The sequence below is a fragment of the Drosophila novamexicana genome, unplaced genomic scaffold (assembly GCF_003285875.2).
Source record: "Drosophila novamexicana strain 15010-1031.04,08,12 unplaced genomic scaffold, DnovRS2.1 tig00000387-arrow-pilon, whole genome shotgun sequence".
Lineage (NCBI taxonomy): Eukaryota > Metazoa > Arthropoda > Insecta > Diptera > Drosophilidae > Drosophila > Drosophila novamexicana.
Window position 1 is genome coordinate 2982694 of NW_020824800.1, and position 17952 is coordinate 3000645.

Here is a 17952-nt window from a genome sequence, read left to right on the forward strand (position 1 = left end):
AAGTTGTTTGTTGCTGATTATTCAGTTTAATAACAACTTAGCGCGTGCATTGTTGTTCGACTCTTGCACAATTTTTTAATAGAAATATGAAAGTTTGATTGCTGCTTATTGCTTTATTTTTGTTATGCAAGCCATAAACAAAATTTGTATTTTATGCATTTATATAAGAAATTTAATATAAAAATATACCATCAAGTTTCCTTTCTGTATTTCTTTAACCAACTTTAATATTATAAGCGAAATTCTAACAATAAAATTAAAATAAATCTTAAAACAAATTATTAAATATGGGTAAAAAATATCTTTTAATTTGTTACTATTATAAAAATTGTATAAATTTGACAGAATTTGCTTCGAAATGTGCACTAGAATATTAAAGATATATTGAAAAAAAAAATGAATAACGATATAAATCGTATACTATAAAAATGTTACGTTGTCAAATTGTTACCAAACCTATTTATACTACTTTAATTAACCAAAAATATTATGCTCAATACGATATTCTCTGGAAAAGGGTCAATAAAATGAAATAGCAATGATCGCTGTTAGGTTCTAGAGTGTCTTACTTTAAATATCAGTGAAGGTCAACCTTATTATTGGGCAAAATATTTTGATATAAGTTCAAACAAAATAATACTTTAATCTGAAAAATGTATATAACAAATATAAATATCGACGAGGGACCATCGACCACCCACCCCACCTTGTTTGCTATCGGGGCGTCCACCCCTACCCACAAATAAATGTAATTAGTTAACATGAGATAAAACTTTTAACGATAAGCTTATTTTTATACCCAAGTTCATATAAATATTTTCTAGATAATTGTATAACTTATTAACTTATTGTATATACTTATTATTATAAGTCCTGTCACAAGTTGATCTATTGGCGAATAACACTTTTAGCTGCTATGTGAATGATATTGAAAGCTGTTTACGATATCTCGCGCCGTGAACTTGATAATGATCACACACACACAGGCAGACACACACTCAGGCACACATAGAGAGATATGTCCATGTAAGCTGAACTCGTTAAGTATTTAGTTTGATTAGGTAACGATTCTATGCACACAAATCGCATTGTAAGTATTTTTGCATGCAACTGGAGATGCACATATATACATATATCTGTTACATACACAAACGTCGATCGTTCGTTTGTGCTGCTTGTAGTTGTGATTATGTGTCCGATCTGGGCTCGTCATTAGTTCTATTGCAGTCGCGTAGAGCTGACGTGCTCGGGGCTCGCGCCGCTGACCAGCCGTACGACGTGATCTAAGTTTTCTACATTTGCACATTGCGCATACGCGGCGTTAATAGACCAACTGTTGACTGTATGTTGTGTAAAACTAGCCCAAAGGCAAAAGTGTTAGGCAACAAGAGACAAGAGGCAATGTGTTGTTGTGTGCGTGTGCGTGGGTGCCACCACGAACAGCCTCACCAACACCAAGAATCAATAGAGAACATAGCAGACAGCAAATACAGCGTAGGCACTTTAATTGTTTAACGGTTTGCTATTTTATTGATTGCGGTTGCTGCGCATTCACACACACACACGCAGAGAGACACAGCAGACACACACACGCGCAGACAGTGCAACACAGACACACAAGCGTGCCGCACGTTGCTGCTACACGTGAGCGGCTCGAGCCCCCAAGCAGAGCGTGAGCGCGAATGAGAAGCAAACATTTAGAACAGCAAAGCTTTGGCGCACACAGGCAAACGAACACACACACACACACACAGCCAGCGGCCGGCACAACGGCAACTTGTGGCCGCAGCTTTTACGTCTCATGCGAGTGCAATGTGAATGCGAACGGGCTCGTGGCCGTGTGTGTGTGTGTGTGTGTGGAAGCTTCGGTTCGCTGCATTTGGAGACGTCGACTGGAGCCCAATGCAAATACTTTGAGCATTCAACTTTGTTCGCTTTAGGCAAACGGTTCGTGTTCTCGCGTCTTGCTACAATTTCTAGAATAAATACAAACACTTGAGACTTATCAAAAAAACAAAATATATATTAAATATATTAAACATAATTTCATATATTATTGTTTAATATATTCAACCAATTGAGCTTGTGGTATGTGTAACTCTTGAATAATCATTAAAATTAAATATATTTGTGGCAACTAAATACAGTTGTTTGTGTAAATCTTTTTGTGCTTGTTTTAAAGCCAGTGGAAAATATGTTGTTGTTTTTTTTCTCTCAACACTTAATGTGCAAATTGTTTTGTAGTTTATTGTTGTTATTCTTTTTGCATTTTACGTAAGTTCAGCTTGAAATACGTAGAATACATAAATCATGCGAAATAGCTTACAAGAATACTATAATTAAAATACAACGTTAGAAAAAATTAACAACAAATACGTTGAGCTTAAGTAGATTTAATTTTAAAAATGTTTTTGACAGTGTGTGAAGTGATATGAAACAAAGTGAAATTCGTTGATTTAACATTAAATATTATAACAAAACTAAGTATATTAACAGTATTTCATGAATATTTCTCATTCTTTTTTCTAAACGCAGCTCAACAAAAAACTGAAAAGCCACTTTCAAAACAAATCACATTTGAACCACTGTGAAATAAATTGCAACTGCAAAAAAACACAAAAGGAAATCGGGTAAGTTAATCTATTAGTTAGTTAATATATGCATCCGGCAAGTACACGACCTATCACAGTGTGCTACGACGTAGCCCACTACGCAGAGCTTTCGGCGAAAGCTCACAGCACTCAAAGCTTTCGGTTTTAAACGCGCCAAATTTAAATATTTAGCGAAGCATTACTTTAAAATGAAACGATGCGTTGTTTAGGTATTCTTTTGCAGTCAGCGAAACTTCGAGTTCTGACGCGGAAATATGTTAATCATTATATAACCTGCACACTCTAGAAATTCAAATAGACTTTTTCAAAAAATACAAACAGCTCAGCGAAATAAGGCCTCGGAGCTGCAGTCGTTGAACCAGCTTGACGGAGTAGCATATGATACTTTTCGTGGGATACTTCTAAATTTGCAAGTTAAAGATCCGTTTTTCTTATGTAAAGCATCAATTCGTTAAAGATTTTATTATTCATTATTAAGTGTGTACATTATTACAATCAGTAATTCAATCATATAATCGGGAGTACCATAAGTATTTCATATTAAACTATGTTCTCTGATTATACGATTTGTATTTCTTTACTCAATAATAGGTAAATTTTAAATAATTTCAATGTCTTTGTTTCAATTACATTCACTAAGTAGCTCTCGTTCTTGGGCTTCTTTCTTTTTTAAACAAACCTCAGCAAAATAGGAAAGCCAAGTCACCCTCATTTTGCAACTATATTAAAGGGTATTCAATCGTCTGCCATAAAGGCTAGCAAGTCTTCTTGAAATAAATCTGCTTTCGACAGCCATTCAGATATTAGGCTATTTTTATTTTGACAGCTAGAAAATATTTATTCCTTCCCTGCCATCAAATTGTGTCCATTTGCCTTGCATCAATATGCCTTTAAGAAAGTAGCTTGAGCACCGTATCAAATGTAAAATAAGCGATAGGTTTTTTGAATGAATTTTCCTTTGCGAAAGAATGAAAACGCATTTTGATTAGCTGTGCCAATACAAATACAATGCGCATATCGTTTGTTATCTTTATTTTATTTGTTATCTTTTGCTGTTTGTGAAACAAATTTTATGTAAGCCTTCTTTGAAAGTGTTTTTGGTTTCATAACTGCTAGCGGAAATGGGATCGGGGTTGTACTTCCACAGCACTGGAATGGGTGCAAACATGAAAATACATGCATGTAGACAGATGTATAGGGATAAATTAATGAATATGAGTCACGTATTTAAGGCTTGTCATAGAGTTGATTTAATAATAATATTGATTCTAGCTAAGGTTAATGTGGAACTGAGAAGAGTTCACACTACACTCACTTTGAGAGTATTTGCTTTTACTATATGTTAATTATAAATATTTCAGCAAAATATGAACAATTGAAGTTTATACTTATTTTAGTAATGATTCACGTTTTAGCCCCTTAAAAGTGCTGACTTATTAAAATTTAAAAATATTTAAACGAACTACTTATAAATTATATAATGAAAACAAAATTTAAATATCGCAATAGAAGAAGTTATCCATGCAAACTTACAATAATTTCAAATTGCTGTTTCTATATATATTTGAACCAGCGACTTCCCGCGTGCTAGCCTGACGCTCAGATATCGCAGCTCCCCATCACATAATTACTTTCTTGCTTGAAGCTTCAGCAAAAATTTAGCTTCCTAGCTCTTCCTGTTCAGTCAATCAATCATTCAGTCGGGAGAACTTTCTTATATATAAATATACATAGATACTAATATACAATTTTTTCATTTTGGTTAAGTTCAAAATGCACTTAATAGATACGGCAATTAATGTTTTTTATTTTATTTGTGCCAACTTGTTGCATTTTAAGCGACCGCTCAAAAGTATGCAACACTTTTTATTGCTTCATTAGCATTGATATACACGCTCACACAGTCAACTAGCCACGTTATATTGTATTCCAAAACAGAGTAATATTAACAATCGTAATATTCCCATTTCTCGCAGTGTCTTTCAAGGATATGTAAAGACAGCATTGGGGCTTGAGCGTGTCCATGGCATAGTCTAAAAAATCAATTTTGTAGATTTTTATGCTCCCGCTGCGAAGCTTACACAATCATGGGAAATTGTACGTGTGAGTGTGTGTGTAAGTCACATGCGGACTGCGGATGCCTGCAAATGCTTATGCGTCAAACAGTTACGTGTGCTACTGAGAAGGGTTAGGGTTAACGTTGAACTCGATTCAGTTCGTTTCGATTGAGCTTACTTTGTTGTTTTTTTCTCTTCTTTTTATTGGTAGTCCATTGTAAAACGCTGCTGCTTACAATTTGTTGAGTTGGTCGATTGTAAGCTAAAGGGGGGCTGAGTGTAGTTATGTGACATAGTCACATCAATTAAAAATTGTATTGTTTGCGCAGTTTCCGTTGTAACAAAACACGCTGCCTGGGCACGTGTTGCCTTGGCGCTTGTGTCGCGTTATCCTGCACGCTGCGATTGCACATTGCACGGTTCGACAGTGAGTGGGCAAAAGAGGAATGGGGTGGGGCACGGAGGTGGTGCCAGCGCAGCACTTGACGTATTGGTCACATGCAGCGCACTGTGGCCAGCTCTGGTTTCTATTTATGGCCAGCTTTTGTGCTACGGACTGAAAAGCTTCGACAATTGTTGATTGTGTAATGGAACGGCAAGTGCAGTGCTTGTTGGCTTTTCAGTGATAAATAAATATATATATTTATATATATATATATATATATATATCATTAGTTGTTTACATGAGCCAACTATGAACTTCTCTTATATTTTTTATATAATAGCGCTCAGCCCAGGTTTATTTATTAACAATTTAAATATCATATTTTGGGAATGCAAAAAATAATTATAAGTTATATTAAAAAGTTAGGGTCTCGGCAGTTATTGACGCAATGAGGGAATTATTTACAACCCGTCCGAATTTTTAGAATTCGTCAAAATTTAAATATATATAACTATTCACTAACTTTTCAACCAACCTACAGGAGGATAACAAGAATTAGATATATTATTTAAATAAATTAAAATTTTGAAAATGAATATTTAACTATACTTAAGAGACAAATTAGTAAATCCAAATGTGAAGTTTGTTTTGTTAAGGACTCTTTCATTTCCCTGACTATTTTCAGCACATGTTATAAAAGAATTGCTGATTGAAATCGATTGTTAGAATATATCAATATATGTCAGAATTGAGCAATGTGCCAAACTTGGCAGTTTAAGAACAACCAGGTAAATTATAGCATCCACATACCAGACTATATATAAAGAGGATCTGTGATGGACTGGTTACTCGCAACACCTCAGCTTCAGAGCGTCTTCTCCTCGTTGGGCTCCCTTGTGGGCGGCACCTACGTGGTCAGTCCCAATGCATTGGGTAAGCGAAGAGCCTGAAACACCTAAATTGCATAAGCTAACTGATTCTTGTCTATCCTAGCAATTTTGGAGGAGATTAACCATAAGCTTACCTATGAGGATCAAACGCTGCGCACTTTCCGTCGCGCCATCGGCTTTGGCCAGAATGTGCGAGTCGATCTAATACCATTACTCGAGAATGCCAAGGATGATGCGGTGCTCGAGTCAGTCATACGCATATTGGTTAATCTTACCGTGCCGGTGGAGTGCCTGTTCTCGGTGGATCTCATGTACCGCACCGAGGTAGGGCGTCACACAATTTTCGAGCTGAACAAGCTGCTCTACAACAGCAAGGAGGCCTTCACCGATCCGAAGAGCACCAAGAGCGTTGTCGAGTATATGAAACACATTCTGGAATCGGATCCCAAGCTATCGCCGCACAAATGCGATCAGATCAACAATTGTCTCCTGTTGCTGCGCAACATTTTGCACATACCGGAGTCGCATGCACACTTCGTGATGCCCAGGCTGCAGTCGGGCGGCGGCCATCAGGTTTCCATGCAGAACACCATATTATGGAACCTATTCATACAGAGCATTGATAAGTTGCTCCTATATCTGATGACCTGTCCGCAGCGTTCGCTCTGGGGCGTGACCATGGTGCAGCTGATTGCGCTGATCTACAAGGATCAGCATGTGAGCACCCTGCAGAAGCTGCTGAACTTGTGGTTTGAGGCCTCACTGTCGGAGAGCTCGGATGACAATGAGAGTAACACGACGCCACCCAAACAGGCCAGCGGCGACTCCAGTCCCATGCTCACCTCAGATCCCACATCGGACTCTTCGGACAATGGCAGCGGCGGCAAGAAGGAAAGCTGCGAGGGGCGACGTCAGGCTCTGCGTGAGGGCACCGATGCCACGCTACACGAGGTCAGTCGCAAAGGGCATGAATACCAGAATGCCATGGCCAGCTCGAAGGCGGCCAACTATATACTGGAGGGACCCTGCTCGGCCCAACAGCCGTGGTCCGACTATGAGATGCAGGAGTACAAAAAGATGACTGCCGTCATCAGCGAACCATTAAATCTTTCACAACCAGCTGACAATGTCAACTACACTACCAATGCGAATTATGCTCGCACCACAACCACAGATACCTTGACCAAAACGACTAGCCTAAAACATGAGGCCTTTAAGCCACCCGCACCACGTCGAAACACCCTCTCGGCCATGTTGTCGGACAATTACGCACCACTCTCGTTTATTTCGGCCGTCAAGCTGGGCCAGAAGTCACCGCACGCGGGTCAACTGCAGCTAATCAAGGGCAAGTGCTGTCCGCAGAAGCGCGAGTGCCCATCCTCACAGTCGGAGCAATCCGACTGTGGCTATGGCACCCAGATGGAGAATCCAGAGTCCATATCCACATCCAGCAATGATGATGATGGTCCCCAGGGCAAGCCGCAGCATCAGAAGCCGCCGTGCAATATTAAGCATCGCAGCAAACAACGCACCTTCGCAGTACCGCAGGATACAAAGGATCTGCGACGCAAGAAGCTGGTCAAGCGTAGCAAGAGCAGCCTGTAAGTACTAAATGGGAATTCATCTAGCCAGAATCGTCCGCTAAACTGCAATCCCTTAACCCATTGAATAGCATCAACATGAAGGGCCTGGTGTTGCACACGCCCAACGACGAGGACATATCCAATTTGCTTAAAGAATTCACAGTCGACTTTTTGCTCAAAGGCTACAACTATTTGGTAGAGGAGCTGCACTCCCAGCTGTTGTCCAATGCGGTACGTTAGCCTTGGACTCTTGGGGCTAAGGATGTTTGCTTACAGTTTCCTTTTTCACAGAAGATGCCCATTGATACATCGCATTTCTTCTGGCTTGTCACGTTCTTTCTCAAGTTTGCCGCCCAGCTGGAGCTGGACATGGAACACATCGATACAATACTCACCTTCGATGTTCTGAGCTTTCTAACCTATGAGGGTGTTAGCCTGTGCGAGCAGCTGGAGCTCAATGCGCGACAGGAGGGCTGCGATCTGAGACCCTATTTGCGTCGCATGCATCTGGTGGTCACGGCCATACGCGAGTTCCTGCAGGCCATCGAGGCCTACAACAAGGTTACCCATCTCAGCGAGGATGATCGCTATCGTCTACGCCAGCTCCAGCTGCAGATAAGCGCCACCACAGATCTGCGCTGTTTGTTTGTTCTGTTGTTGCGACGATTTAATCCCAGCATCCATTCTAAGCAGTATCTACAAGATCTGGTCGTGACTAATCACATTCTATTGCTGATTTTGGACAATGCTGCCAAATTGGAAGGCGGCCAGACCATTGGACTCTCGGAACACATCTCACAGTAGGTTACCCAATGAATGTCTAATGTTTTTTTGACTTACCCTTTTGTTAACCTTAACAGATTTGCCACCTTGGAGGTGATGCACTACTATGGCATTCTCTTGGAGGACTTCAGCAACAATGGCAAATATGTCAACGACTGCATCTTTACCATGATGCATCACATTGGCGGCGATCTGGGCCAGGTTGGCGTTCTCTATCAGCCTATTATATTGAAGGCCTACTCTCGCATTTGGGAGGCCGACTATGATATATGCGATGTAAGCATCCGTTGAAATACTTTGTAGAGCTATTCTATAACAATTTTCTTCCTCTAACCTGCAGGACTGGAGCGATCTAATTGAGTATGTTATTCACAAGTTTTTGAATACGCCACCCAAATCACCGATGGCTATACCAACCGCTTCGTTGACCGAACTGACTAAGGAGCATAATCAGGAACACACTGCTTGGTGAGTTGAAATTTTAAGAGATCTTCACTGTGAAGATGGGATTTTGTGTTCTCGATCGGATCGATATAGTTTAATCAAACTGTCTGTTTTTATGAAAGCTAGTTTCATCATTTTTCAGACTTTGAAGTACTAAATTTGTTGTTATTTACAGCCCCTGGTCACAGGAGGACATGGACTCGCTCTGTTGGTATTTTGTGCAGAGCAAGAGACAAAACGATGTGATTGGCAAAATTGCGAAGCTGTTTAGCAACAATGGCAACAAGATAAAGACACGTATTTCTATCATTCAACAGCTGCTGCAACAGGTGAGTCCGCAGATCATATTGCTTGAGCTTTTCTAATCTATTAATTCCCAATCAGGACATTATTACGTTGCTGGAGTACGATGATCTGATGAAGTTCGAAGATGCCGAATATCAGAGAACCCTGCTGGCCACGCCGACATCGCTGACAACCGATTCGGGCATTGAGTTGAAAGAAAGCGCATATGGCAAGCCCTCGGATGATGTGCAGGTGTGTTGGGAACGGAGTTAGGCTTAGGTTTTACTACATACTAACTGGCAATTCATTTGTTGTCTAGGTTCTGCTCGATCTGATTAGAAAGGAGAATAAGTCGCAGCATTTGGTGTGGCTGCAGAAATTGTTGCTCGAGTGCTGCTACGTCAAGATGATGATCAAGTGCGGCAGCTGCCAGACGGATGTGGAGCCCATCATGGAGCCGGTGGTCTATCATTGCATGTTCAAGCAGAAGCCTATACCGGTGGTCCAGTGGAACAATGAACAGTCGTCGACGATGCTCTATCAGCCCTTCATGCTGCTGCTGCACAAGCTGGGCATACAGCTGCCCGCGGATGCGGGCTTAATATTTGCCAGAATACCAGATTTTTGGACGCCAGAGACGATGTATGGGCTGGCAAAGAAGCTGGGACCGTTGGATAAACGTGAGTTGAACTCATACCAATCTAAGATTAAAGGTGATGTATATACCGTTATCAATAATTTTGGCTCTCTATGTTGATGACACAAATTTTGATTATGGGAATATCGCCCGTCCCTCGCTCCTCGCATCATCAATACGCACAAAATATCAAACAATTCCATTTGCATAAACCCTATTCCATGCCCACCCCGCCCCCTAAACATTTCTCTGACTGTGGCTGAATGTGTGTGTCAATCGGTGTATTTCGATATGCTCTGTGCCTCTCTTTCTCCTCATTTTCGGCTCTTATAGTGACGCTCAAGTTTGATCCTCGCGATCTGGAGGATGCTCCCCCGTCGCGCCATCACACCGGCGCCCGCAACTCGCTCAGCTCGATAAGCAGCCTGGAGGCTGATTTCGGCGATACTGAGGGCCTGGCACTCATACCCGAGGTGGATGCAGCTGTAGAGAAGGCAGCAGCAGCGGCTTCTGCTATACCAAACAATGAAATATTTGCTTTGCCCAGGGTCAAGCACAGCAACTCCATCATCAGGTGTGTGTTGGGTTTCACTTCTGTGATTAACTGATTTAATTGCTTTACTTTTTTGGCAGATACACGCCGGATCCGACACCGCCCGTGCCCAATTGGCTGCAGTTGGTCATGCGCAGCAAATGCAACAAGCGACGCAGCCCAGCCACAGACGCCAGCGATTGGTAAGTGCCACAAGAGTGCCCCAAAAGCCATCAGATTTATGGCATGCGGCCGCCGTTAAGACGTTCGTACTGCAGCATATTGTTTACATGGCGCCCTCAATGCAATTTATGAACTTTAAGACCCGGCTCCACATACTCCGCACAACTCAACATTTACTTTCGTGTGTTGACAGTTGTTTGCAACGCGCCACTCGCAGCTTGCAGCTTGCAACTTGCAACCTGCGACTGGCGACTCTCACAGCTCGCACTAAATGTCAGGCTCCGTTGGCCATTGTCTTGTGTGTTGGCCCGCTGCTCTAGCCTAGAACGGGCCTCCCTGCCGTTCGCGCCATCTGAATTCATCCGTTTTCGGTATGTTCCATATGTGTGTGTGTGTGCCTGAGTGTGTGTGTCTATCTAACCGCTTGCATCTCTGGGGCTTTTGGACCTCACACGATCGCCCGCTGCTCATGTTGAACTGCATTTTGCGTACTGTTTATGATAGCCTTTTTTTGTTGTTGTTGTCTGCCTTATGATATTTGTTGTTGCACACAACTCTGAGATCAACGATAAATGCACCCTGAACTCTGGCTATAGTATAACTTGGCCTAAGCCTGTCTCGACCAGGCTTAAGTTCGCCCAGCAACCTTTTGATGTCTTACAACCAAAGGGCTTCTAGATGTCGATTAGGGGTTTAGTTTACTTGTATACAAATTAGTACAAATTTGATCCACTTTTAACCAAGGCTTTCATATTTCATATTATTCTTCACTATCAGGCGAACCTTAAATCAAACCAATTGCTTAAAAAATAACTAAACAAAGCACTAGTGAAACTATATTTGTCTATAAAGACGGTTTGGTTCAATATAATAATTCATAAAAAGCTTGGGTTCGCAAAACTTTATTTGTTTAGCCATATTCGATAGATGCCAATTTTGGTTAAATATAGAATTTTCATTAGAACGGGCAAATATAAATAATAAATTTAGTCAATATTTTGGTTGGGGTCCATGGTTGCGGTTAATCAGGTTTTCGCATCGAACCTAAAAGCAGGAAATGAAATAAAATACCTTTTTTGATATGTTATTATTTATTTTCCAAACATAGTTTCCGTATACTAATCACAATAGAATACACAAGAAATATTGCAGTTGGCGCAGCAAATAAATAACTCTATAGTTTTTAGATATTATATTTCGCATATCATTTCCATTGATGTTATAGAACTTCGAGACTCGCAGATACAACCTATCCATGACTAACAAAATTAAACTTAATTTACATATTTCAAAGATTTGCTTAAGTAATAGAAATGATATATTTAAAATTCGCTACATTTTGTATGCATTTTGAAATCCCCAACATTTTTTATTATTTATCAGACTATAATTTGGATTTATGAGATTTAAGCCAGAGCATTATGACGCAAGCTGACCAAAATTAATTTTTGTTTCACAGTTTATTTGGTTCCCAATTTGAGATGTACCACTTTTTTGGGTTACATCACAAGTAACGTATAATATTTTTTAAATTGAATATTGTTAAGATATTAGAAGATCTTTTAAGGAATATAAAGTTCCGAGTACTGTTCGATATACTTTCGTTCACAAGCAATTTGATTGAAAGTTTGATTTACTTTTCTATTATAAATCCCAAATCGCTTGCAGCGCATTTCCAAGTCGCCTTTTCTCAGTATGCCCTAGTTTTGTATTTTGGAGAATTATTTTGTCGCTTGACACCTTTTTAGTTTTTGCATCAGTTTTGCGAATCTAAAACCGAATTTAAATCAACGCTGTCCATGAGATACATTGCCTGACCTCTGTCTGCAGCGCACCCGGCGAAACATGAAATAAAATCATCGCGATTAGCACGCGCAGCAGCTGTATCTTGTATCTGATGGATATGGTTAAGTGCAGCGATGTGGACGGTAGCAGAAATATCAATGTTAATATGAATTAATTAAGCTCGTGTTGTGCAACATATTTGCAACCTCGTTATTAACTTGGGCATTTTAATCAAATAAATCACTAAAAGCTGCACTGTGCAAAATAATTCCAAACGAAGCTCAAGTTAGAAAGTTAATTTATTTTGTTGTCTGAAATTTTAAGTAATTCTTTTTTAATTAAACAAATATCCAAATATTCATCACAAGCGTTTAAAATATATATACAAAATATTTAAATTAGTTTATATGTTATTAGAAGTTAGGAGCTCAAAAATTAACAGTGACAGCCAAAATAATTGGAAAGACCCTAACAAGATACAACAAGGTTGATTTATATTATCAATAAATTTAAGTGAATTAAATTTTGTTCAAGCTGAGATTTGTTTTCAGACCGCCGATATTTTTCTCTCAGCGTAAATTATTCCAATCACAGATGTTAATTGCCATTTGCCAATTAACAATTGCCCATTATTGTTAAAAAGTAATTAAAATTGGGCTGTGAATAGAAAATAAATGAGCTATAAATCTAAAATAAAAAAACTGAAGCTGAAAGCCAACGACTTTGGGGAAACAATGCCAAATGGCATTTAGCAGATTTTACAACTGCATCTCCATCTCAATGGCACGCAGCCGGTTCAATATCTCCAGATTCCCGTGAGAAATACTAGCAGATAGAGAGAGAGAGACAGAGAGAAAGAGAGAGAGAGAGAGAGAGAGAGAGAGAGAGATATTCGACCCAGTTTATTTGTTGTGTTTTTTATCATTCCCCGAAAATTTCAATAGACTTTTGCGTTCTACACTTTGACGGCATGTGAAATATTTTTGTGCGGATTTTTATTTATTGTCCAGATACTCTGCTGCATTTTTGGCTAATGTGAAACGAGTTTGGCTCTTGTGGGGTTTCAGCACGCGGAAAGTAAAAGTCAAAAGTTGTGCGACGACGGTCAAAGGCCCGCCAATCGCCAGCAACTGGATATCGCACCCAAAGATATATCGCATGCGTGCACGGATCGCCTCTCGATACGCGAAATGGCAAACAAGTTCTCTAATGCTCGAATAGACCAAAGTCCAAAGGCAAGCCGATTTATAACAGAAGGTTTTCAGCTAATCAATTGCGTCAGTTCTTGGCTCGACTCTAGGTGTGGAGCTATTAAGACTGCAGACTGAGGACAGACAGGTTTCAATTAAAATCAATAAACAATTTGACAAGCAGAATCTTAAAAAAAAAAAATTGAAATGAAAACAAAAACCACCTCGAAAGTTTTGCCTAACAACTAACTTATGTGCTGGAGCTTGATAGAACAAGACAGTTAACCAGTCTTATAAGTATTATGACAAGTTGTTAAAAGTTACTCGGATTCAAATCACATATGCATTTTATAAACAAAAGTCTTAATTTTAAAAACAAACAATGTGATTAGCAATGATTTTGGAATAACAAATTAATATATTATAAATGCCCACAAATGTCAGCTGCGTTCAAATCCATTAACATAAAAAGTGCATAGATAAGTGCTGCCATATCTGCTGTGCATTGCAAGCTGGCAACGCTGCAATTTGTTCATCTTATCTAGAGTTTATCTAACAGAGAAATTAATAGCCTGATTGATGTCGATTGACAGTTCTGTCAAAAAGAACATAAAAACACTATATGTTTGACAACGTATTTTATCCGATAGTTAACTTTGACAGAAACATGAGAAGTACTCTGCAGAACCATAGATTGACCACTAAGGAAAAGACTTTAGTTTAAAAGGAATGTAAAGCTGTTTGTCAGTTTCATTAAGAAAGTCAGATTAAGCCCTACATATTTTTTATTTGACAACTTGTGGAATTTAACTGCACGCTAGCTATATACGCAAATTTGCATATAATTCCCAACTAGTGCAGGCAAGCATGCTCTAGTCCAAGACACTGCGCGATGTGTTTGTTGTTGGTTTTATTTAATAACTTTTAAGCAAATTAACACAATGGCGTTACCAAGTGGGCACGAGACACAGTTATTTTTTGTGGATTTTACGCTTGCGGCGCGTGGGCGTTGACAAAAAGCAATTTTCCAAAGTAATTTAATTTGACGCCTGGCGAAAATTGAAATTGACATTTGTGTTGTGTGCGGCCCACAAGGAAGCCAAGCCGAACCGAAAGCCGAACTGCCTTCACTCACGAGCAGAGTTATTCGAGTGGACCGTGTGGGCCGACTCTCTGTCCAAATTGTCTGTCTGAAATGTCCCGTCGAGTGTCTGTCAGTTGGCAAACAAATAAGAGCATGAATTGCATTCTATTGTGCTCGGTACTTGGCCAAACGGCAGCAGGCAGAAGACTTGCTCAAATGGTAGCCAGAGCCAAAGCCAAAGCCAAAGCCAAAGCTAAATCCGAAACCAATTCGCGGGGACTGTGGGTTCAACTGTCGACCTTCTTGGGGCGCGTTGTTTTTGGGTTTGGCCCAATGTTGTTAACATTTTGCTTTATGGCTGCTGCAATTTATGAGCCAACAACAGACGAGGCATTAAGCGCAACATGCAGACAAACATGGACACCAATTGCTCTCAATGGTGTGGATTGCAGTGCAGTGCACCTCAGCAGCAACAACAGCAGCAGCAGCAGCCACATCAATCAGTCGCATAAATCATTTTAATTATTAAATAAACAAGTTTTGAGCCGCTGACTCATTGTGCTCCGCGGACGGGCAGCAAAATGCAATTGCCACTGGGCCAGGCACAGGGTGTGAGCCAAACTATCAAAGGGTTAATTGAGCAACGATTTATGTTGCATTCGGTTCTGTTCTGCAAAAGATGGGCGAGAACAGCTGTATGTGTGTGTGTGTGTTTTTGGGGCTACCGTGACTGAGATACACAAAATAATTAATTGAGTGCATAATATTTATATGGATAGTTAAAGTTGAAACCGTATATAGAATTCAATCTGTTGATTGGATAATGGGCAATTGTCCTACATTGTCATAAGACTTGTCAAACATTTCAATTAGAATATTACCAGACTGTATCATTGCCTTTATTATGTGATAATAGATTTCATTTGCACTTTTATTTAAAGAGCTTAAAATGATTTACTGAAGCTTTTATTATAAAAATATATATGCTCTGTCAACATTTAAATACAAAAGTTTTTCATCGATTCTAAGAAACACAAAATCTTATTACTAATCAGAAAATAATAATTTTTAAAAACAAAATTGAAAATTAGAGCATCATCATTTAAGCTAGTGATTTAGTTAATACCCTTCACAAATATCCTCTAATGAATTAACTTTTACCAATAAAAATTGCATTAATTAGTGAGAACATAAATCAACAAACCATATTCTTAAATACATCTTCTATGGTAACTCTATCTACAGTTGAAGCATCCTTTCCTATTGTTTCTCTCGATTTTAAAAGTCTATAACAGAAACTCTCTTATTTGCAGCACCAGCTCCAGCACACTGATTGCCGAGGACGAGGGCAAGTCATATGCCTCCATGGCGCAGGCTTCACAAACGAAGCTGAACGCCGGCTATCCGACTAATACGCTGGTCTGTATGAACAAGTTGAGCAACTGCAGCTTCACGGCGCCACCGAATGAGAACAGCAGCAGCTCCGGCTGCGGTGGCACTGCATCTTCGATGTCAATGCCAAGTGGGCCGGATGGGAGTTCGGCGGCGTTGATGAAGTCGTCGTTTGAGCGGCTGGCGGTGACGGGCGCACGCTACGTGCGGCACAGCAATACGGATCAGGATTACAGCGCCTTGGTGGCATCGGTCTACGAGAACGAGTTAGCCAAGTGAGTGAGTTAGTGATTGGCTCTGAGATTGAGGCTGAGCCATGCCAAGAGCGGGCCAGCTAATTGACAATTAGACACATTGCGCAAATGCCAAAATCGAATGAAACGAATCTCGAGCCACACAACTGACAGAATGTCAACCTGTCAATATCCAATAGTCAATGGTCGCCCGATCGCCCGATCGCCCTGAAACACGGCGGAAGCATGCCAAGCATTTTTATACAGTGTCTCACATAAATTTATGGCGGGCAATTATTCAATTTAAGGCGAATTCGATTCCAACCAAAATTGGAGGCGGTTGCATGTCCAACTCTAATATTATTTATTTCCATTAGGCAGCCTTTAAAGGCGCGACTATTTGAAATGCAAAATACTGATCGGGTGGTGTTTTGCTTGTTTTTCTTTTCCATTTTGAACAAATCGATTTTCATTAAATTTCGTCTGGTTTCTACCAAGTTAATGCTAATGTTTGCCGATGACTTTTACATCTTCAATTCTAATCGCAGCAGCGACAATGTGTCAGTGGCCTCGGACTTGACCCGCATGTATGTCAGCGATGAGGATGAGAAGCATGACCTCCAATTACAACAGGTGGAGGGACAGACAGAAAGGCAGAGTGAAAGAGAGGGAGAGAGACACTAAGGTGCGATTGAAGTGATTCGAATGAGTTGGATGATTCGAGCTATTCGAGTCATGCGACTGATTCGAGTCATTCGAATGAGGCAGACAAAGGCAGACAATGAACCGACCCAAGCCAGCTTTATGGCAGTTAATTTTAGTACCTTAACATTGAAAATCTATTACCTAAACCTATAATACCTATATCGTATATACATATATCAAATATCATATTAAATGTTGAATTTTCTTAAGCAACAACGATTTACATTGTTGTCGGTGCATATGCCAATGCAAGGAAAATATCTATTTAAAAAATTGAGATATGAATGAAAATTAATTACCAAAATATTATTTTTAAAAAAAGTATGAAGACAGAGGAAAAATTGAAAATTGTATTTCAAATTAGTTTTTATTAAATTCATAAATATTTATTCGCAGGGCTATAAGAAGTGCATTATACTGTTTATTAAAAAAATATAAAAATGTACACTTTTGGTACATACACCTATATAAAGTTATATATATTGGAACTTTATAGAGACATATGTAGAGTAGTTAAGCGAGCCTTATAATCATGTATTTGGTTTAAATAGATAAATGGGCAGTTCCTGGATGAAATAGTGCAAATATACACATACCATGAAAATATTTTTACAATATCCATGAAATATTCGTATGTTAGACTAAATTTTATTTTAAGAAACAATTTTTGTGCATATATGCATGACAAACATATTACAACCAACAAATCTCTTTGTTAAGCTATTAAAAATATCCTTAGATATTGTAACTAATAAAGCTTTCCGTGTAGTAATCAATGTTATACGATTTACTCTGTATTGCATTGGCCGCGCTGAGAGAAACCCAGATCCGCCATGGGCCCACACGCTGTGCGACTAAACAAATGACAAAATCAAACAACATTTGAACCCTGTTGGTTGCCCGAATGATCTAAGCCGAATGTGAAATATGTGCTGCAAATTGGCGGAGCCAGAAGAAAAACGAGCTATGTATGACCATTGCGAATTAAGGTCATTGGCGTAACCGATGGCTAAAGCGGAATCTGTTGCTAAAATCTGTGACTGTGCGCTCCACGCATGTGCACCCAAACGGTAGCCGAGCAAAAAGTATATCTCATAGGTAGACATATGCTTAATATGGCCCAAGTGCACATGAATAGATAAATGTGCGGGCCAAAGCCCAGCCAACCAAAA

At 39.7% G+C, this 17952-nt stretch overlaps 1 protein-coding gene across 5 annotated transcripts; it reads left to right on the forward strand.

The window, feature by feature from the left end:
* The first annotated feature begins 1220 nt into the window (after positions 1-1220).
* LOC115760251 (protein timeless) lies at positions 1221-17103 on the forward strand. Of its 5 annotated transcripts, XM_030701509.1 has the most exons (16): positions 1233-1342; positions 1941-2088; positions 2536-2630; positions 5740-5987; positions 6048-7545; positions 7617-7758; positions 7819-8327; positions 8388-8586; positions 8651-8778; positions 8930-9083; positions 9139-9291; positions 9359-9719; positions 10010-10250; positions 10310-10411; positions 15764-16117; positions 16624-17103. In XM_030701509.1, the coding sequence occupies exons 4-16, from the start codon at positions 5891-5893 to the stop codon at positions 16757-16759; spliced, it is 4074 nt and encodes a 1357-aa protein (XP_030557369.1). In that variant the 5' UTR covers positions 1233-1342; positions 1941-2088; positions 2536-2630; positions 5740-5890; the 3' UTR covers positions 16760-17103. The 5 variants fall into 5 exon arrangements, with proteins under 5 accessions (XP_030557371.1, XP_030557369.1, XP_030557367.1 ...); XM_030701507.1 differs by having other exon boundaries at positions 1233-2088; XM_030701510.1 differs by having other exon boundaries at positions 1233-2088; positions 7822-8327.
* The last annotated feature ends 849 nt before the right edge of the window (positions 17104-17952 follow it).

What these genes read in the sequence shown, in the direction of transcription:
- LOC115760251 (XM_030701507.1), top strand. Translation starts at nt 5,891, where the DNA reads ATGGACTGGTTACTCGCAACACCTCAGCTTCAGAGCGTCTTCTCCTCG. An exon ending in AAGCGTAGCAAGAGCAGCCT is followed by an intron (nt 7,546 to 7,616) that starts GTAAGTACTAAA and finishes CCCATTGAATAG; the next exon opens with CATCAACATGAAGGGCCTGG. An exon ending in CCCAGCTGTTGTCCAATGCG is followed by an intron (nt 7,759 to 7,818) that starts GTACGTTAGCCT and finishes CCTTTTTCACAG; the next exon opens with AAGATGCCCATTGATACATC.